Source organism: Microcaecilia unicolor, chromosome 10 (assembly GCF_901765095.1).
Source record: "Microcaecilia unicolor chromosome 10, aMicUni1.1, whole genome shotgun sequence".
NCBI classification, from domain to species: Eukaryota; Metazoa; Chordata; class Amphibia; order Gymnophiona; family Siphonopidae; genus Microcaecilia; species Microcaecilia unicolor.
In genome coordinates, this window is record NC_044040.1 from 66756419 (window position 1) to 66776783 (window position 20365).

Below are 20365 nucleotides of genomic sequence, written 5' to 3' on the forward strand. Positions count from 1 at the left end.
TGTTTGGACTATGACTCCCAATATAATAGGTTTGCACAGTCTGCCTTCCGGGTTTCTTTGAGGATTAGAACCCCTAAGGGGCCCTTATAATTTTAAAAATGGGTAATCCAATATATGAAAAAAGAAATGAGATACTCCTCACAAAAATATACTGAGCGCCTGCTGCTCCTTTTGTTTCTTTTCCATTTTATTGGAAGGCAACTCTTAACATGTGCTTGCCAGTTTTTTGTTGCTGCACTATCCTGCCTGTCTTCAGCGAAAGCAAACCTGCTTACCTATCACAGGTATTTAGAGCACAGCAAGATAAAAAACCACTCAAAAACACCTACTGCCTCCCGAAGCTGACTTCTTTAATCTATTTTATATAGCTGAGGCCCCCTGTGACAACAGTAGAGTGGCATTTCCCATGAAAGTATGGCAAAGCTTCTACTTTACTACACAGCTTTACAAAATGCCTTGTGTTAGCACACGTTACCCCATTGTGTAGTTACTAATATTACTGTTTTCATAAAACACCTATTATATAAACAAACTTGCTTTCCACCATTAGAAATATATATGGACAACATGGTGGTAGTAAGCTGGGGTGCAGCAGAAAGACTAACTTATGCAATTTTATTTTGCTAAAAATCAAACTTTTTTTTTTTTGCAACTTTACTAAATGCTAGCACCTTTTATTTCTCAAGCCCTAATGCTAATTGGTTTTAGTTGTCATTTAAGGACAGGGAGGACATCATACAACATACCTAATTTGCACATGATTAGGTAAAATAATGTTTTTAACTTATTTTTCTCTCAGGCGTATGAAGACACCACACAAAAGTTCATTAATAAGATGACATTTAAATTTTCATGAAAAAAATACATTTTCCTTTTCATTCATGCACACTATTGTCATACACTATTCATACCATCTACCAGAACATTCATGTGCTTCTTACATGTGTTTTGTCAATCTGTTTTGTTGATACTATACAACCACATAAGGACAATGGACACTGGACATGATGTTCCTAATTAATGAAATAAAGCTCAACAGTACAATGTTTACAATGTTTACAATTTACCTACCATTCTCAGATCCAATTTTCAATCACAAAAAGGCAACAGCAACACCAAACAATGAGGTATGTAATTTTTTTTTTAGATACCACATCAGACTTTCATTTTATGTAACTGTATTTCACAACTAGCATCTTACAAAATAGACAGTACCATTGTGCCTGTAGAAGTACTGCATTTAAACATAAAATTACATTACTACAGGAATCCACCAAACATCACAATTATCTGGAGTTATAAAAAATTTTTTAAACAGGGATATATCATGTTTTTGTATGCATTCTTTTAAAATATTCTTTCATGTAGCAAATGGTTGATTTTGCTTCACACTTTTTGGCTGTAAACATATTTAAGAATCTATATTCATAACATTTTTACAGAATAGTATGTGGAACTAAGTATTTTGATCTGCATTAGGATACAGCTAAAAATGTTCACCATATGCTGTATGCCTGAAAATGCTTAAACTTGAATTCATGTAAATTTAACTAGGATTTTTCATAAGGGTCACATAAATGATCAGTGTAATGTTAACAAAAGAGGTAATTACTAGTTTCCCCTCACTCCTGTGCAATATTTCAACATATCTGTAATAATGAAACTGAAAGTCCATACATACATACATACACATATTTAAAAGAGAGTTCAACAGACAGCAAAAAAAAAAAAAAAAAAAACAACAAATAAAACCCAATTTTCACTAATGGATTATTTTCAGCACTTTTCCAGACTTTAGCCAAACATTAAGGTGTACTTTGTCAATACCAAACATTTTCACATTGAATTTGACTTTTATAACACAGCCATAAATACAAAAATGACTGTGCACAGTTCAGCAGAACCATCACCAATGAACTGCATTGCATCTTGATCATTCTCAAGCAAACGTGTGTGTATGTATATTTTAAGTAGGATAAAATTATTTCAACATAATTTAGATTAACATTGATCTATTAAAATATGTTGAGAAATATTGGCAAAACTTTATACAAATGTTTATTTAATATTTTTCCTATTTAACCACACCAAGTACCAGCAGGTGCATTAAGAAGATAACCATTATGAAAATTTTGTTGCAGCAATAGTTGATTAAATTGATCTTATACCTGTATACATATAACTATTTCTTTCACAATTCTCAAATAATACATATTTAGGCAGCTTGAACTATGTTATAAAATTTTTAAACTCAGTACATGCCAATAATAGAGAATTCAAGATTTGTGTATTATTCACTAAACTAAAAGTGAAAACTGACTTATCAAATAACACTGCATATGAAGATTAAACCACATTTTCATGGCACATTGAAGTGTGGAGATTAGAAGTTAAAGTCTGGAAATGTCTTATATTTTTGCCAACTGCACTGACTCTAATGCTACACTTGCTATAACTTAACATGAGTCTGTAGACGTATAAAGTAGTGTGCATAATTATGATCTAATATACATACCAGCTGTGCATATGAATAATTTGTCATGAAAATGTGGTAACTGTTGGCAGAAGTATATCTGTATGTTTAAAAGAGACTAAGGAACCTGGAGAAAAAACTTCAATGCAATTCTCCATTTATTGATGAAGCTTCTCCTCTCGGCGAAGATGACCTGGATACTCCCCTCTCTGTGTTATCAGAGCTAGAGCCACTCTGACTGTGTTGATCCATAGAAGCGGTACTGGAAGTAGGTGGTGACTTAGTTTTCTCTTTGAAGTCCGTAATAATAACTGTCAGATCACCAACAGTAACTTCCAAATGTTGTGCACTACTTCTATCTATATTTTTCAATCTTGGCCTGAATAAGAACAAAACAAAAAAAAAAAATGTCTATAGTTATCCTTTGAAAAGAATGAGAATTATTACAGTTTATCATTATAATACAGGTGTGTTAGAACCTTATAAGTAGTTTAATGGACACAAACTGTATACTGAAAACATTACCATAACCATCTTGTTACTAAACCACTCTCAGGGACATCTTTTTCTATTTTGTTTCTTAGAACCATATTCTGCATAAAGCTGTTGTCTTAATAAGCAAGATACAGATTAGATTTATTCTCCGAGACCATCCGAGGTGGGTCTATTGATACAGCTCTGTGACTCAGAAAGCACTATTTATTTTATTTATGCAATCTTGTGTTCCACTGTTATCCAAAATCAGGTTTCAGTTCAAAGTGGCTTACAGTTTACATTTGGTGAAATTACATTAGTATTCAACAAGGCATACCAACAAGATCAACAACTAGAAACGTAACACAAAGCAACCATGCCTATCACAATGCCCCTGCTCATTCCTACTTGCTTGAATTTCGATCGCGACTTATTAACAGTATGTTTTCTACTTATTCTCACTTGCTTAATCTCCGATGATACTACTTTCCATTTAACACTAACAGGTATCTCCTATTCTACTATCTACTAACAACGACACATTGTAAGCCACGTTGAGCCTGCAAAGAGGTGGGGAAATGTGGGATACAAATGCAATATATAAATTGAGTAGGGAGGTCATCGATAGCTGGTGTGGTTAGCTGTAGAATTTTTTGAAGAGGTAGGTTTTCAGTTCTTTTCTAAATTGTAGATAGTTGGTGATACTTCTTATGGCTTTCGGTATTGAGTCCCACCATTTAGAACCCAGGTAGCTAAATCCTGCTGTGTAGATGGATTTGTATGTTATGTTTCTGCAGTTGGGTAAGTGGAGAAGCAGGTAACTTCAGGTTTCTGAGCTTGCATTTCTTGGAGATAATTTGATAATGTACTTTAAAACATCTCTAACTGGCTTCCTCAGTGGGTGCATTCATAACAGCCATTACGCAGAACACTACTATACCAGTTGAGGAAAGGAATGTGCTATAGGACTCTCAGGATCGGAAGTCTCTCATGCAGACCTGTTCCTCTTCAGTGCTAGGTATTTAGGTAGAAGTCTTTGGCAACTGCATCATCTTTACCTTTCTCTGGTGATTCAACAGTTAATAGTTTTAAAAATCTGATATAGCACCCTATTTGTCAGACAAGCCAAAGTGGTTTACAAAATTATTTAAAAACAAAACAAAACAGAACACCAATTAAAATAGGAAAGCAAGATACATCACAATCATCCAATAAAACCCAATTGAAAAAGAGAGAATACACAACAATTTTCAAGAACCCAGCCTCCCCACAATAAACTCATCAGATATCCTTCCTTGCAGGTCACCTAGCCAGGAGACAATCTAGCTCAGCCTGAAACAAACTTGGCAAAAAACAATAAGATTTCAATCTAACTTTAAACAATTTAAAAGACCACTCTCCTCCCAAATACTTTGCAGAAGCTGGTTCCACAAATAAGCGACAAACCAGAAAAAGCCTCAGGCTCTAGTAGGCCTAGGCCAAGGGAGAAAGAAAACCCCCTTTTCCTGGGATCTAAGGACTCTAGATGGGACATAAAATGTCACAAGTCAGCCAAATAACCAGGCATCCCTGTATGCAACGTCTTAGCAACAAAGTTAACACTTTATAAATGGGCCTATACTCCCCAGGAGCCAATGATATTCAAAATATAGGGGGATTCACATTATCCCTCTTAGCCAGTCCCCCATTTGAAGCTAGGAGCTACCATCTTGGAGGGCATGTTATATGACCTAATACAAATTAGTTTGCAGTCAGCAGCCTCGCTGCATAGAAGCTAAATTTTCAAAATGATTGAGGTGCTAAACTGAATATGTGACTGTTTCCTGGTCACAGTAAAGGAGTTTGCTCAATATTGGAGGTACTCAAGCACCCACTGAGCTGGCATTTATGCTTAGTAGACAGTGGTAGTGCACAAGCAGCTGTGGCCTTACAGCTGCTTGCAAACTCAGCCTCTCAGATGTAACTGAGTAAGCTACCCTTAGAGGCAGACAAGATTTTGGAGATGACCTAGATAAACTAGTCAAACTGAAGGAGAAGCTAGGCCTCAAGATTGCCTGAGAATCAACCCTACTAATCAGCAAAAGACACAGGCAAATTCAAATTAGGTAAAACTTCAACTTCTTCCCCATCCTCAGGCAGATTCCCTGAGAACTGGTACATTCATGGAACTCAGAAGACCAGTGTAACGGGAGCATCCTCAGTGGGAGCCAAGAGAACCCAATGAGTGGCAGTGGACCTGGCTTAATTGTGTCCCAGGTGGAAGGTGATGTCCACCCTTTTTACAAAGACGGTCCATATCTTTTCAGACCAATGGTCCTGGAGGAATTCAACACAGTTAGGCCCCGCAGCTGGAATAACCTCTATCCAGTGCTATATGGCATTTCATGGTAGAGCACCATGGAAAAGGGTGGGAACAGTGAGACCATACAAAGTTTGTTATAGCTGGGAACCATTAAGCCAGTTCCCTTGGGAGAACAAAGTCAAGGGCAGTATGGCATACACCTTGTGGTCCCCAAAAAAGATGATTTCTCATTCCATATGGACACCCTGAGCTTGTGATGGAGGCAGTCAGACTGGGGGAGTTCCTCATATTCCTGTTCTAGTCTGAAGACTATTGACACAAGTGTATTGTCATATTCCTATCCAGTACCTTCACAAGAGGTGCTCTGTTGCTGTGTGCTTGGCAGAAAACTTGAGTTTCAAGGCACTCCCCTTCAGTCTGGTCACTGCCTCAAGAATTTTTCTGAAATGATGGTGGTGGTAACTGCTCACTATCCAGGGAAGGCATCTGGCTTCATTCTTACCTGGACACCTGAATGTTTCAAGTCAATATGAAGAAATCATCCAGTTTCTCCAAGGACAAGCAGGACATTGTTTCTCACATTTGGGTGGTGTCATCCAACAAAGCCCGGTGTAGACACTACCCAGTGTTCTATAGATTTAAGAAGCCTTTGGCTGCACCCCACCATGCATGCACAAGGGCCTTCCTGCCCAACATGAGTGCATGGAACCACCAGTTTGTTTTTCCATAGAGCAGAGAAGTGGTGTCTTGTGAGCTCTCTTCAGCACATCTATTTTTATTCTTTATTTCTTTAAGTGCCATCCTTCACGGTACATATTGTTTCATTTTCTTCCTATATTTTTTTACTGTTTTCCCTTGCTCCTTTGTTATTTTTAATTTTTCTTGGCAAGTTTAAGTTTCATTTCTTTTCTTTTTTTTATGGCTCCTGAAGCCCACTTAGGCCCGAGCACCAGTCGGGGACATTTTCTACTTTTTGTGAAGACATTTTTTATCTTTCAAAACTGAGCCATTTGATTTCTCATCAGCTATCTCATCGGCTATTTTCCCCGCAATGTCTCAGAAAATTCCCACTGGTTTCAAGCTGTGCTGTAGGTGTAAATAGTCTCAACTGTGGAACTAACTCCTATAGTTGGTATTTATCATGCCTAGGGCCTGACCATAAGGCCTCTAATTATGTCCTCTGTTTAAAATTCAGAAAAGAACTCAAAAGAGCAGACAGGCCCATCACAAGAAACATTTTGGTATTTCTACAACCAATCTGTCAACATCAGCACTGGTCCCCATGGCTGGAGGAACTGCATCAAACACTAGGGATGCACCGGCATTACGAAGGTCTCCCCTTACCTTGATGTCGGGCACCAGTAGTACCCTGTCAGCATCGGACCCATCACCAAGGACATGCCTAGTCAGCACTGAGGGATCCTGATGTTGTGCGTCAAGCAAAGGTGAAGCAGCACTGACACTGGTCTGCTTTGAAGCACAGTGCAAGGAACCTTGGGTCATCAGTATCCGGGATACCTGAGAAGTGTCGGCACCATGAGGGCCACTCCCCCTCCGTGGAATTGGTGCCGATGCACCCATTTCTTGAAAGCAGAGACCAGCTTTCCGATTAGACAGTGGAGGAGTGGCCTAATGATTAGGGTAGTGGACTTTGGTCCTGGGGAACCGAGTTCGATTTCCACTTCAGGCACAAAGTTATTCAAAGTCGTTAACTCGCGACAGGATTGTGAAAAATTACAAGAGGACCTTACGAGACTGGGAGACTGGGCAGCTAAATGGCAGATGACGTTTAATGTGAGCAAGTGCAAGGTGATGCATGTGGGAAAAAAGAACCCGAATTATAGCTACGTCATGCAAGGTTCCACGTTAGGAGTTACGGACCAAGAAAGGGATCTGGGTGTCGTCGTCGATAACACACTGAAACCTTCTGCTCAGTGTGCTGCTGCGGCTAGGAAAGCGAATAGAATGTTGGGTATTATTAGGAAAGGTATGGAAAACAGGTGTGAGGATGTTATAATGCCTTTGTATCGCTCCATGGTGCGACCACACCTTGAGTATTGTGTTCAATTCTGGTCGCCGCATCTCAAGAAAGATATAGTAGAATTGGAAAAGGTGCAGCGAAGGGCGACTAAAATGATAGCGGGGATGGGACGACTTCCCTATGAAGAAAGACTAAGGAGGCTAGGGCTATTCAGCTTGGAGAAGAGACGGCTGAGGGGAGACATGATAGAGGTATATAAAATAATGAGTGGAGTGGAACAGGTGGATGTGAAGCGTCTGTTCACGCTTTCCAAAAATACTAGGATAGGGGGCATGCGATTAAACTACAGTGTAGTAAATTTAAAACAAATCGGAGAAAATTTTCTTCACCCAACGTGTAATTAAACTCTGGAATTCATTGCCGGAAAATGTGGTGAAGGCGGTTAGCTTAGCAGAGTTTAAAAAGGGGTTGGACGGTTTCCTAAAGGACAAGTCCATAAACCGCTACTAAACGGACTTGGAAAAATCCAAAATTCCAGGAATAACATGTATAGAATGTTTGTACGTTTGGGAAGCTTGCCAGGTGCCCTTGGCCTGGATTGGCCGCTGTCGTGGACAAGATGCTGGGCTCGATGGACCCTTGGTCTTTTCCCAGTATGGCATTACTTATGTGCACTTAGCTCCTTGTGACTCTGGGCAAGTCACTTAACCCTCCATTGCCCCACGTAAGCCACATTGAGCCTGCCATGAGTGGGAAAGCGCGGGGTACAAATGTAACAAACATAACATCAGTATCTTCTCAGTCTGTTACCAAACCGATACTGGCCCGCCTTTACCAATGCCTGCCTCTAAGAATGGTTCCATGCCATGCTACAGAAGTTGGAGTGGACCTTGACCCGACACATTGCCGAGGTTCCAAGGGCATCAATCCAGACCATGGCTTTGCCCCAACCGATCCTTGAGTCCCGTGTCTTTTCCGTAGCCCATGCGTTAACACCGACGCCAAGAAGGAGGCTGGCATCGGCCTCGGAAGAGGCCATGCTCCTCTCCAGCCCATTGGGAGAGGAAGCTCCCTTGATGTCCGGGTCAAGACTTGCCCCTCGATGCTCATGCCCAGAGTCTACACATCCATCTACTCACCCAAGGCAGACACAGACTCAGCCTTACCCTTCTCCATAAGAATTCTATGCTGAATCTGACGCCATTCCTAGAACCACAGGGGACTCGAAGGTGGCCTCTTTTAATCTGCCATCAGATCCCTCCCCACCTCAGAAAAAGGGAAAGACACCATCAGAAGAGGGTTGTTGTTTTTTTGTTTTGTTTTAAAGGAAATAGCTAGGGCCATTCCATTTCATTCACATGAAGTTGAAGATGAGCCCAGGGCTGCTATTTTGGACTCCTTTTGATTATGAGGATCCCCCTAAGAAGGCCGTGACAGTGTCCATGCATGACATCCTGCAGTAGCCACAGATTAATTGGGAGATCCTTCTCTCTGTGCAGCCAGTTCCTAAGACAGTGGACTCCATGTATAGAGTACAGAAAGCTCCTGGATTTGAGTTTTTTTTTTTTTACTGTCTTGTACTATACTTCCAAATTTACCTGAATCTTATTGCTGGGGGACCTTAATTTGCATAGAGATGTTTTAGATAGAGATGCTAGAAATTTTACAGATTTTTAAAAACCTTTGTCGGCTTCACATGTCTAATGTCCAGCCAACTCACTTTAAGGGTAATTGTTTAGACCTAATTGTGAATGCATCTCATGACCTAGTTACCTCTATAGCATGCCATCCAGTTCCTTGGTCTGACCATTTTAAAGCTAGTCTTATCCTCAATGTGTCATTATCCAAATCCTTGTTGTCTAAGGGCATCTTTATCAAGCCGTGCTAGTGGTCCCTGGTGCAACAATGCTGATGAAGTCCATTCACTTTGAATAGACTTCATCAGCATTGCTATGCAGGAACCGCTAGCGCAGCTTGATAAAAGAGGCCTTAAATGCATCAGAACTATTTTAAAGAGGGATACGATTGATTTATCTGATTTTTGGCCCCAGGTGGAGAGAAAATTAGATTTTGAGGAGACTGATCCTGTAAATATATTCTGTAACTGGATTTATCAGTTAGGAAAACTTTAGAAGAGTTAACACCATTAAAAGAAAAGTCCATAAGCCTGAGGAAGTCGGCACCCTGGTATTTTATTAGATTTAAAGAAAAAATGCAGGTGCCTTGAGCAGGCTTGACTAAGACTGATAAAACTAAAATTAAATTTACCTGGTGACCAATTTTCTCTTTATAAATCAAAATTACTCCTAGCCAAGATGTCTTATGCTAGTCAAATAGAGAACTCTCCTCTTTTTTTCAAAAAACCTTTTTCATATAGTTGATCATTTGTCTTCTCCTCCTTCTTTAGGAGATGAAATGAAACAATCAACCTTCTGCTCAGATGCTTGACTTTTTTTCTATTAAGATTGAGAAAATTAGAACTACTACTACCTACAGATGGTAGATTTATTTCTCATAATACCATGCCGGTAGAATCATCTGATAATATTCCTGCTGATAAGATTATGGTTTAACTTTGATGATGTTTCTTTTTCTTTGGTGAAAACACATTTACAAAACATATCAAAATCTTCTTCAGTACTTGATAGTTGTCTAGCATTCTTTCTGAGGGAATTTCCTGCTCAGATTATCTACTGGATTAATTTGTTACTTAATTCTGCTTTGAGTGCTGGTGTTTATCCTTGGTCCATGGGTCATATTTTATTAACACCGATTCCAAAGTCTGAGGGGCTAGATTTTTCTATCCCCTCAAGTATTCAACCAATTGATAGTATACCAGCTCTTGCTAAGATGATGAAATCGCTCGTAGAGATGCAGCTCTCTCAATTTATTGAGCAATACTCGTGTCTAAATAGTACTCAATTCAACTTTAGAAGTAAGCACAGTATAGAGTCACTGCTCATTGTTTTGCTAGTTATGATTCGGAAAGTCCCAAGTGTGGGCAAACAGATAATACTTCTACAATTTGATATACCCGGAACTTTTGACTCCGTAGACCATTCAAAGTTGCTTGAGAAGCTTAGTTAATTGAGATTCAGTGGCTCTGTACTTAGCTGGTTCAAGTATATAAGTACATAAGTACATAAGTAGTGCCATACTGGGAAAGACCAAAGGTCCATCTAGCCCAGCATCCTGTCACCGACAGTGGCCAATCCAGGTCAAGGGCACCTGGCACGCTCCCCAAAGGGTTTCTAACAAATCACAGTTACTGTGTCCTAAAAAAATGGTGTCCCCCCAGGGCTCGCCACTTTTCCCTTTGCGATTTAATTTGTTCATGTCAGATATTGGTACCATTTCTATGCCTGCTGATACATTTCTTTGCTCTTATGCAGATATTTTTGTCTTGGCTCCTGTACATTCTAACCAAACGCTTGCTTTTCAGATCATTGAACAATGTATTCTTAAGATTAAGACATTGGTTCATGACAATCCTTAAGTTGAATGCGGACAAAATGAATATTTTATGGTTCAGTGACTCTGACATATTCCCAGCATGGTTACTTTATCTGATGGTGTGACCTTAAAGGTCGCACTGTATGCACATGTGCTGGGAGTTTTTCTGGATTCAACATTATCTTTTGAGATTCAAATTAATAATGTGGTAACAAAAAAAACTGTTTTTCAAACTTAAGCAGCTTAGATCAATTCGTTCTAATTTCTATGAAAAAGACTTTTCTTTAGTGGTACAAGTTATGGACATTATCTGTTCTTGATTACTGCAATTCTATATATCTTGGTCTGCCACAGAAACTGTTGTCTAAATTGCAACTACTTCAAAATACAGCTGTGAAGTGTATCCCCCCTGCTGAAATCTTGTCATTGACTTCCTTTTTTTTTTTTATTTTGTTTTTAAAATAAATATCCAATCAGAAAAATACAAGAAATCAATATTTCTACAATAAGTTCTAATCATTGTCCACTATAAGAAGAAATCAGATCCAAGATAAAGAGAATACAAAAGAAAAGGGAAAAAGGATTAAATAATTCCAGGAGATACATCTCACCCACCTGTTTACTTCAGCCACCTTCTAACAGTGAACATTAGGAACTACATTTTAACACTTCTTCTCTGGCATTCAAAATTTCTTCCAATTACTTGGGCTCAAAAAAACTGAAATTGTTTACCCTCAATTAACTTTCTATACACGCTAGAGTGTTTAAAATATTGTGTTATGGGAGTCACGTGATGTCGTAGAGGAGAGCAGCAGCACGTTGTTTTCCTCCTGAGCCCCTTCCTGGTTCTCCAACCAAAATACCGCAAAAAGAGAAAGGGAAGGAAGAATTATTGAGCATAGCAACTTGCTGGTTTATGGATTCTTTCTTGGTTTGCACAGAGGCGGGAATGCCAAGCAAGACAGGGAAAAAAGAATCAACAAAACCACGCGGGCCCTCCGAGACAAAGATGGCGCGGAGTCCCGGGGCCGAACCACCACTGTTCAGCGAGCCTCAACTGCAGCAAATAATAGCCGCGGTAAAGGGTGTGACGGATCCACAATTCACACTTCTCACGCAACAAATGTCCGTATTGGACAAAACGCTGGAGGACACGGTGAGGCGTACAGGAGAATTAGAGAGCAGAGTGGCTGGGACAGAGGACCGAGAAACGACAATGGCGTCATCAGTACAGGCCCTACTAAAGTTGGTAAGGGAGCAAGGCCAATTGATCGATGAATTAGAAAATCGCTCCCGCAGATCAAACATCAGGCTTGTGGGCTTCCCAGAATCCGTTCCAGATAAAAATTTATCAACGGTTCTGGAACGCTGGATTAACACAGAGCTGGCACTGACGGACAGCATAGGGAAACTTTGCTTGGAGCGGGCCCATAGGTTAGGCCGTAAGCAAGAAGGAGCGCAGCGCCCCAGAGTGATAATAGCAAAGATTCATAACTTTCTACACAAAGTGGAAATCCTCCGGGGCGCACGGCAGAGAAAGGATAATCTCAAATACGAGGGCCATACAGTAAAGATATTTCAGGACTATTCATGGGCACTACAGCAGCGTCGCCGAGAATTTAACTCTATTTGTAATGCGCTCTATACAAGAAAAGACAAATTCATGTTGGTATACCCAGCTACATTAAAGATTCATCACAATGGAAAGTGGCATGCTTTTACAACACCTAAGGAAGCAGCAGTTTTTCAGAAAACAATGCATGTAAAAGAGGAATCTAATCAAGATTAGAACAGGATTTAACGACCTAGCACCCTGAAAAAGGGGACCACGTGGATTACAAAAAGTTGATAAAGCTCACATTTTATGAGTACAAGAGGAAGAAGCCACGAGTGTGGACAGTTACAACCAGGATCGCTCAAAACTGTTAACAGTTATCCCTACTACTCCCCTAGTTGGGGGAACCGGTGGGGCACAATATTACCCTGAGCAAAGACTGTGTATGCAGAACAACAAAGCAAAGGGTATTCCAAATGTTTGAGTTAAATGACAATGCCTGTTTAGTTAACTTGTTCAATTAAGAGTAACTGCATAAGAAATGTATAGGAATGTTTATGATCAAGTGATAAGAACATAAGGGTTGGGGGGAGGACCGGGGGGGGGGGGGGGCGTCACTGTGACCCATGTTCTCCCAGGATCTAGGGAGGAATGAGAAAGGTAAAGAGGGAGACAGGGGAAGATTGGGGATTTTTTGGGGGGGAAAGGGAGGGAGGATGAAGAGAGGGATGGAGGGAGGGAAGGCAAAGGGCAGAGGGGGGAAGGATAAGAAAAAGCAGGGACTACACTTAAATCAGCAGGGATTAATCGGTCCTCCAGACATTATTTTTGGTATACGTCACAATCAGATGGTATCGGATCAAGTAATGCTAAACAAAAAGGATCAGGGCGAGGCTGGGCGCCCGATCCTCCATTACAGAACACTAACACACAGAAATACAATAGGGCTGTTAATGGCTAAAACGGTTAGCTTTAACACCTGGAATGTAGGAGGCATTGGCTCCCCTGTCAAGCGAACTAAAGTGCTGACAGCGCTACGCAGGAAGAGAACAGATATAGCATGCATTCAAGAAACCCGCCTGTCCCAAGTAGAAAATCAGAAACTAAAAAGAAACTGGGTGGGCGACGTGTATGCCTCCCCAGCAGAGGGTCACAAGGGGGGGGGGGGGGGGGGAGGGTAACAGTACTCATACGAAAAGGGTTACTGTCAAAATCAGAACTATTGATGACTGATTCAAAAGGCAGACATGTACTATTGCACATATGGCTGCAGGGCAGAGAAATACTGTTGTTAGCCCTCTATGGGCCCAATACGTATGACAAAAATTTTTATTATGACCTGATACAACTATGCAGGCCGTACAGATCCCTGGAGCTTATGGTTATGGGAGACTTTAATTTGGTAGCACAACCTATGGAAGATTGCTCAGATCCCAGTAGGACCCAAAGAGGAGGCCCAAGGGCTAGAACATTACCATCCTTCATGCGAGCCTTGAACTTAGTTGACTCCTGGAGAACTTTACATCCGGGGCAGAAAGATTTCACTCATCTGTCGAGAGCTCACGGGACGTATTCCAGGTTAGACTATGTCTTAGTGGCCCGCTCCCTGTTCCCGAATGTGCACTCGGTAGAAATAGGAGTCGCAGATATATCAGATCATGCCATGGTTTGGTTAGATTTAGAGGCACCAAAACATTACCAACAGAGGGGAAGGGGATGGAGGTTCCCGGCCTATCTGTATAAAAATCAAGATTTCGCAAAACACATTCAGGCAAAGTGGGATGAATATGAGCAATTCAATAGACAGCACAGGGACAATCCCACTCTGTTCTGGGCTACGGCAAAAGCAGTGATGAGAGGTGAGGTGATCGCATACGTAAATGCCAGAAATAAGAAACTCTCTAAAGCTATTATAGATCTAGAATTGAAACTATGGATAGCTAAACGGAAAATTATACGATCACCAATAGGGGTAAACAGAGACAATTTGCAGGCAGTGCAAGTATCTCTTAATTCTCTCTTACATGAGCGAGCCACAAGGGGACTCTTATACAATAAGTACAGGCTCCAGAGATTCGGGAATAGGACGGGCCCAATGTTAGCAGGGATGGTTAAGACATGGGGGAACCACAGGGCAATTACAGCATTGAAGGACGGCCAAAGGAAGCTGCACCACATGAGTGAGAAGATAGCAGAAGTTCTAAGACACCACTTTTCGGGGATATATTCAGCTCCGAATAAGGGTGATGAAGGAGCAATAAACCAACATTTGAGACAGGCCCATTTACCAAAACTAACTCTGCAAGAACTGGAAACCTTGAACGGTCCAATCACTGGCAGGGAGCTACAGGAATGTATAAAGTCATTGAAATTAAATTCGGCTCCCAGCCCGGATGGACTGCCAGGAGAGTTTTATAAATTGTTAAATATCAAGTTAGTTAAGCCATTGGCCTTATATTATGAGCAGGTGGTGCAGCAGGGACAAGTAGCGGATCATGCCAACGAAGCCCTGATAGTTCTAATAAAAAAAACCAGGCAGAGCAGAGGAACTCCCAGACTCATATAGGCCGATATCCTTAATAAATGTAGATTTAAAAATATTATCTAAAATAATGGCAAACCGCCTTTCTAAGATATTACCCCGGATAATTAGTACAGAACAGGTGGGCTTTGTCAAAGGACGACAAACGGTGGGAAATGTTCGAAGGCTCCTATTAGGAATGGCCTCATGCCAACGATATGAGCAACAATCCCTGGCAATAAGCCTAGATGCAGAAAAGGCTTTTGATAAGTTACATTGGGATTATTTGTTTGCCACACTACAGACGATGGGATTTGGAGGCTGGTTCGTTAAAGCACTCCAAGCATTGTATAAAGACCCAATAGCTGCGGTGCAGGTAAATGGGGTAAAAACACCATCATTCCAAATAGGTAGAGGGACACGCCAGGGGTGCCCGCTCTCTCCACTTTTGTTCCTATTGTCCCTGGAACCGCTGTTGAGGAGGCTACACTTCAGTGCAGATATTTTGGGAGTAGATATGGGAGGCCATATAGTAAAAACGCTAGCATTTGCTGACGATTTACTAGTACTTCTCAGGAACACCCGAACCTCACTACCAAGTTTGCTACAGGAGATAGAATCTTACGGGAGATACTCTGGATTTGTGCTGAATAAGCAGAAGTCACTGGCACTTCCAGTGTATGGGACACCACCTGAAAGGGGAGGAGAGGAGATACCAGTGCTGTCAGAGGGGAAATCCTTAAAATATTTAGGAGTACACATTCCACAGGATTTAACTCATCTTTATGACAGTAATGTCCAAAAGCTGTTGAGGGATACAAAAGATAGATTAACTGCATGGCAGGGATACCCATTGTCGTTAATGGGCAGAATTGCCTTATATAATATGGCAATAATACCTCGCTGGTTGTATGTTTTTCAAGTCTTGCCTTTATATTTGAAGTATAGGGATGAAAACCAACTCAACAGGCAGTTGCAAAAATGTTTGTGGAATGGGAAGAAACCAAGACTCCCCCTGGTGACATTGCAGGTGCCTGTGGAGCATGGAGGCCTGGGCTTATTAAGCATTAGGCAAATGACAATTGCAAGTGGGATGAGACATATAGCGGACTGGTATAAAAACACGCAAGGCTTCTCGACCACTCCGCTGGAATTGGATCTGACTGGTAACGTACATGTCAGTTGCTTACTCCACGAAACAGGGAGAGCCCTACCTTATGAACTCGGACGATCAATGATACTGCCCACAGCAAGGAAGGTTTGGAGATGGATCTGCAAGCTCCACAGGTTCGAGGCGAAAGCAACCCCATTCTTATCTATATGCAGCAATCCGGCTTTCCCACCTGGGGATATGTATCATGTCTTCAGGAGATGGCAACAGCTAGGAATCCAGTATGTGTATCAGATTCTGAATGAAAGGGGACGCCTGGTTTCCTTCAAGGAACTGCAAGAGAAATACTCCCTTCCAAATGCAGATCTTTTCCATTATAGCCAGTTAAAGCATTACACCGACAGCCTGGCTTGGCAAAATTTGACTGAAGATGTACAAGAAGAATTGGCCACGGCATATTCCATGTCTGCTCAACAAAAAGTTCCCTTATCATTTCACTACAGACATATCCGAGATACCGCAGCAGAATTGCCCTATGAAAGGCTGGCCCAGGCGTGGACAGTTGAACTGGGAGCGACTTTGCCACCAGACATCTTCAAAACCCATGTCTTGAATTTAAAGAAATCAACAGGTTTTGTTTGGTGCTGGGAACTACAATACAAGTTTGCAGTCAGAATGCACATAGCTCCCAGATGGGCTTGTCTCCGGCAGGGGAATGCCCTAAATGCAATTATGTTGGGGCCACACTGGGACATATGTTTTGGACCTGCCCACATATTGCACAATATTGGAGGCAACTTCTAAAAACAATCTCGCAGATGTGGGACACCCACTGGATTTTGGATTACAAGTTATTGTTTGGACACATTAAAATTGTGGCTCCACAACCTAAAGGATTTAAACAATTTACAAATAGGGCGGTCATAGCAGCCAAGAAGGTGATTCTGCTGGAATGGATGGCACCGAAAGCTCCGACCCTACAATAGTGGAGGACTCAGATGATAACCTTAATGCGACTGGAGAGACTTGACAAAGTGCAGTTGGACAATAAAAGAGGACAGCAATTTGAACAGAGATGGGCCCCATTTTGGCAAACGATGACGCCGGCAGCAAGGGGCCATCTGTTAAATATATAATAATGTAGATAGTAGTAGTAGATGGAGGAGGGCAGAAAGTTTTGTGTAATAGTAGTTCCAGAAGGAATGGGGGTGGGGGGGGGGGATGGTTAGGAAGAATGGGGGGGGAGGGGGGGGGGGGGTGAAAATAGAAAAGTACAAGAAACAGGACTGTTATTGAATAGACAGATGATGGTTCTGTTAATATTGCAAATAGTGTAAGCTTGAATCTGTAGATGTTTTCATGTTATGCTGTGTTATGTCTTGTTTCACAATAAACAGATTTGAATATAAAATATTGTGTTATGTTCATAAAGTGACATGTGGTCTTGCTCCTCTTCCTTTAACTATACAATTGAATCTCTCATCGTCTTCTATTGAGAATGTACGTTGCTCTAGAGATCGGTGAATGCTGTATTTTTTCCTTCCTCTAGTGGGCTGAAATATTGTAAGCATTGAAAATCATCTTTTTCCATTGGTTCTGTTTGGAATAACCTAACTGTAGAACTCAGGTTATTCCTTTAGGAAAAATTTGAAGACTTATCTTTGAGAAATTTTATGCTTCATAGAGTATTTTTTATACTGTTACTATTTTTATTGAGAGACTGGGTTTTTTTTTTTACCTACATAATTCTTATTGTGAGTTATTAAATTATTAGCTTTTAGCTTTTCTAGTTATGTGTCAGAATTGTATATTATTATTATGATGTACCTATTTTATGTAAAAGTTGAACTGTTTTTTTGAAATTCAAGTTTATCGTACCAAACAAAACAACACTTACAGATCAAAACCAGAACAGCAACTGAAATGCTACAAGGCTCAACCCCCACCACCACCACACACACACCACCAGCCTAGGACCAGTTGTTTGGATTAAGCAGTATACAAGCCATAAGATAAGAAAACCCAGCTTCCCCACTATTCTATGGTGGCTGAATCTGCTCTCAAGAGAGCTAAGAGTTCTAAGACCCATGCCTTGGCACCCCTGGGGTGAGATGCAAGGACCCTGGAGTCTTTTCTGAGAAATGTTTACCAAGCATCTATGCTTGCATCCCACATAGAGACCTACATAAGCATTTATTTGAGGGACTTGGTGCGCAGTGTGTCAGAGTTTGAGGACTGTCTACAGAACTCTGTGAGCTGGTAGCCAAGTAGGAGTGCCAAAAGTACTGGGCCCAGGCAACCTATGATGCTTTCAATGTGACACCCAGGGCATTTTCTCTCATGTCCAGCACAGCCAGGTCACAGCTCTGCAGATGTTAAGTATCGATCTCTTTTAACATCCATTGAGAGGGAATTTTATGATAAAAATTGTTTTCAAAAGCTTCTCTAGACTCAAACAGCTGTTTTCTGTTGTGCAATCCTTGATTACTCCCAAAGTAATAGAGGATTATAAAATTTACTGAGATCAGTTTGCTGATTATTTCCAGAAAAAAGCACTAAAAATTGTGAATTTTTTTCCCAATTCTCCTACTCTACATCATACTGAGGAGGCAAAGGAAGAAAGCTAGTTAGAATTTCATGTCGGGGGGGGGGGGGGGGGGGGGAGGGGGAGGGCCCGCGAGGCAAGCGATGGAGATGCATGCGTGAACTTGGAGCTCTCTCCCTTTACTTTCGGAAAATCGTTATAATAGTGGAAGGGAAAATTAGGTTCTTACCATGATAATTTTCTTTCCTTTAGTCATAGCAGATGAAGCCATTACGTATGGGTTGTGTCCATCAACCAGCAGGGGGAGATAGAGAGCACTCAACTTTTCTCAGTGCCTCATGGCCAGCTAGCTCCACTGCCTCTTCAGTATTTGAAGCTTCCAAAGCAGTATGGCAAACCGCAATGGGAATAACATGAACTTTCCTCACAGCGAAAGATGGCCCCTTAACAAGGGCATGAACTCAACAAAGGAGGGAATGAACTCATCCTCCTGGAGGGAAGAAACTCGTCCTCCACTTTGTATAAACAGAGGGAATACTTGCATCCTCCTGGAGGGAATAAACTCATCCTCCCAAAACATGAACTGGAAGGAATGAACTCATCCTCCTATAACTGTAACAAGAATCCTGAAGACTGTTTTCCGACTCCTCAAGGAAGGAATATAACTTCAGGAAACAAGAACAGCACCTAAAATCAGAATCACTGCAATACAGACAATCATACAGGGAGGGCTCATGGCTTCATCTGCTATGACTAAAGGAAAGAAAATTATCATGGTAAGAACCTAATTTTCCCTTCCTTGTCATCAAGCAGATGAAGCCATTACATATGGGATGTAACAAAGCAATCCCTAAATAGGGTGGGAACAAGCCACACCACGCGCTAGCACCTGTGCTCCAAAACGCGCATCCCTCCTGGCAGCCACATCCAGCCTGTAATGTCGGGCGAAAGAGAGCTTAGAAGCCCATGTTGCAGCACTGCAAATCTCATGAAGGGATAGTGCTCCAGTTTCCGCCCAGGAAGAGGAAATCGCTCTTGTGGAATGTGCCTTAAAGGCTTCAGGCAGAGCCCGGCCAGACAGCAGATATGCTGAAAAGATAGCTTCTTTGAGCCATCGGGCAATAGTGGCTTTAGACGCTGAAGACCCTCTGCGAGGACCTGCAAACAGCACAAAAAGATGATCAGAGGTCCTGAAAGAATTTGTAATTCGCAGATACTGCAACAGAGTCCTGCGCACATCCAAAAGGTGCAACTGCCCAAATGAACCTGGAAACTACTCCTCAACAAAGAGGGAAGAAAAACAGGCTGGTTTAGGTGAAACGCTGAAACCACCTTAGGCATGAAGGAAGACACGGTCCGAACCGTGACCCCTGACTCTGAGAATTGCAGAAAAGGGTCTCTACAGGACAGCACCTGGAGCTCTGACACCCGTCTCGCCGAGGTAATGGCCACTAAAAAGACGGCCTTCAGTGTCAAATCTTTCTCTGAAGCACGCCAAAGCGGTTCAAAGGGAGCCCCCTGAAGGGCCTTCAATACTAACCCCAGGTTCCAAGCTGGACAAGGTGCCCGCATGGGAGGACGGAGCCGAAGCACCCCTATAAGAAACCGTGCCACATCTGGATGAGCAGCTAAGGACACGCCTTCAACCTTGCCACGCAGGGAGGCCAATGCTGCCACTTGCACCCGCAGGGAATTATAGGCCAAGCCTTTGTGTACACCATCCTGCAAAAAGTCCACACCAGACTTCAAACTGGCGCCAAATCCTGGCATAAGCCACGGAAGTGAAGCACTTAAGTGCCTGCAGGAGAGTGGAAATTACCTTATTTGAGTAGCCCCAAGAAGTTCTGCCAGACCCCTCAGAATCCTCATAGCCCGACCAAGGGGGGGGGGGGGGGGGGGGGGGGGGCGCCACACCCAGAAGGGGAATTAGCCCTTCTGTGTTTATCAGGA

General features: G+C 41.8%; 1 protein-coding gene across 1 annotated transcript in view; it reads right to left on the reverse strand.

The window, feature by feature from the left end:
- Positions 1-1135: 1135 nt before the first annotated feature.
- The window catches only part of YAF2 (YY1 associated factor 2), a 120055-nt gene continuing 100825 nt past the window's right edge, over positions 1136-20365 (reverse strand). The window contains 1 exon segment of the mRNA XM_030216597.1: positions 1136-2852. Coding sequence (XP_030072457.1) covers positions 2615-2852 — 238 coding nt within the window. The 3' untranslated portion in view covers positions 1136-2614.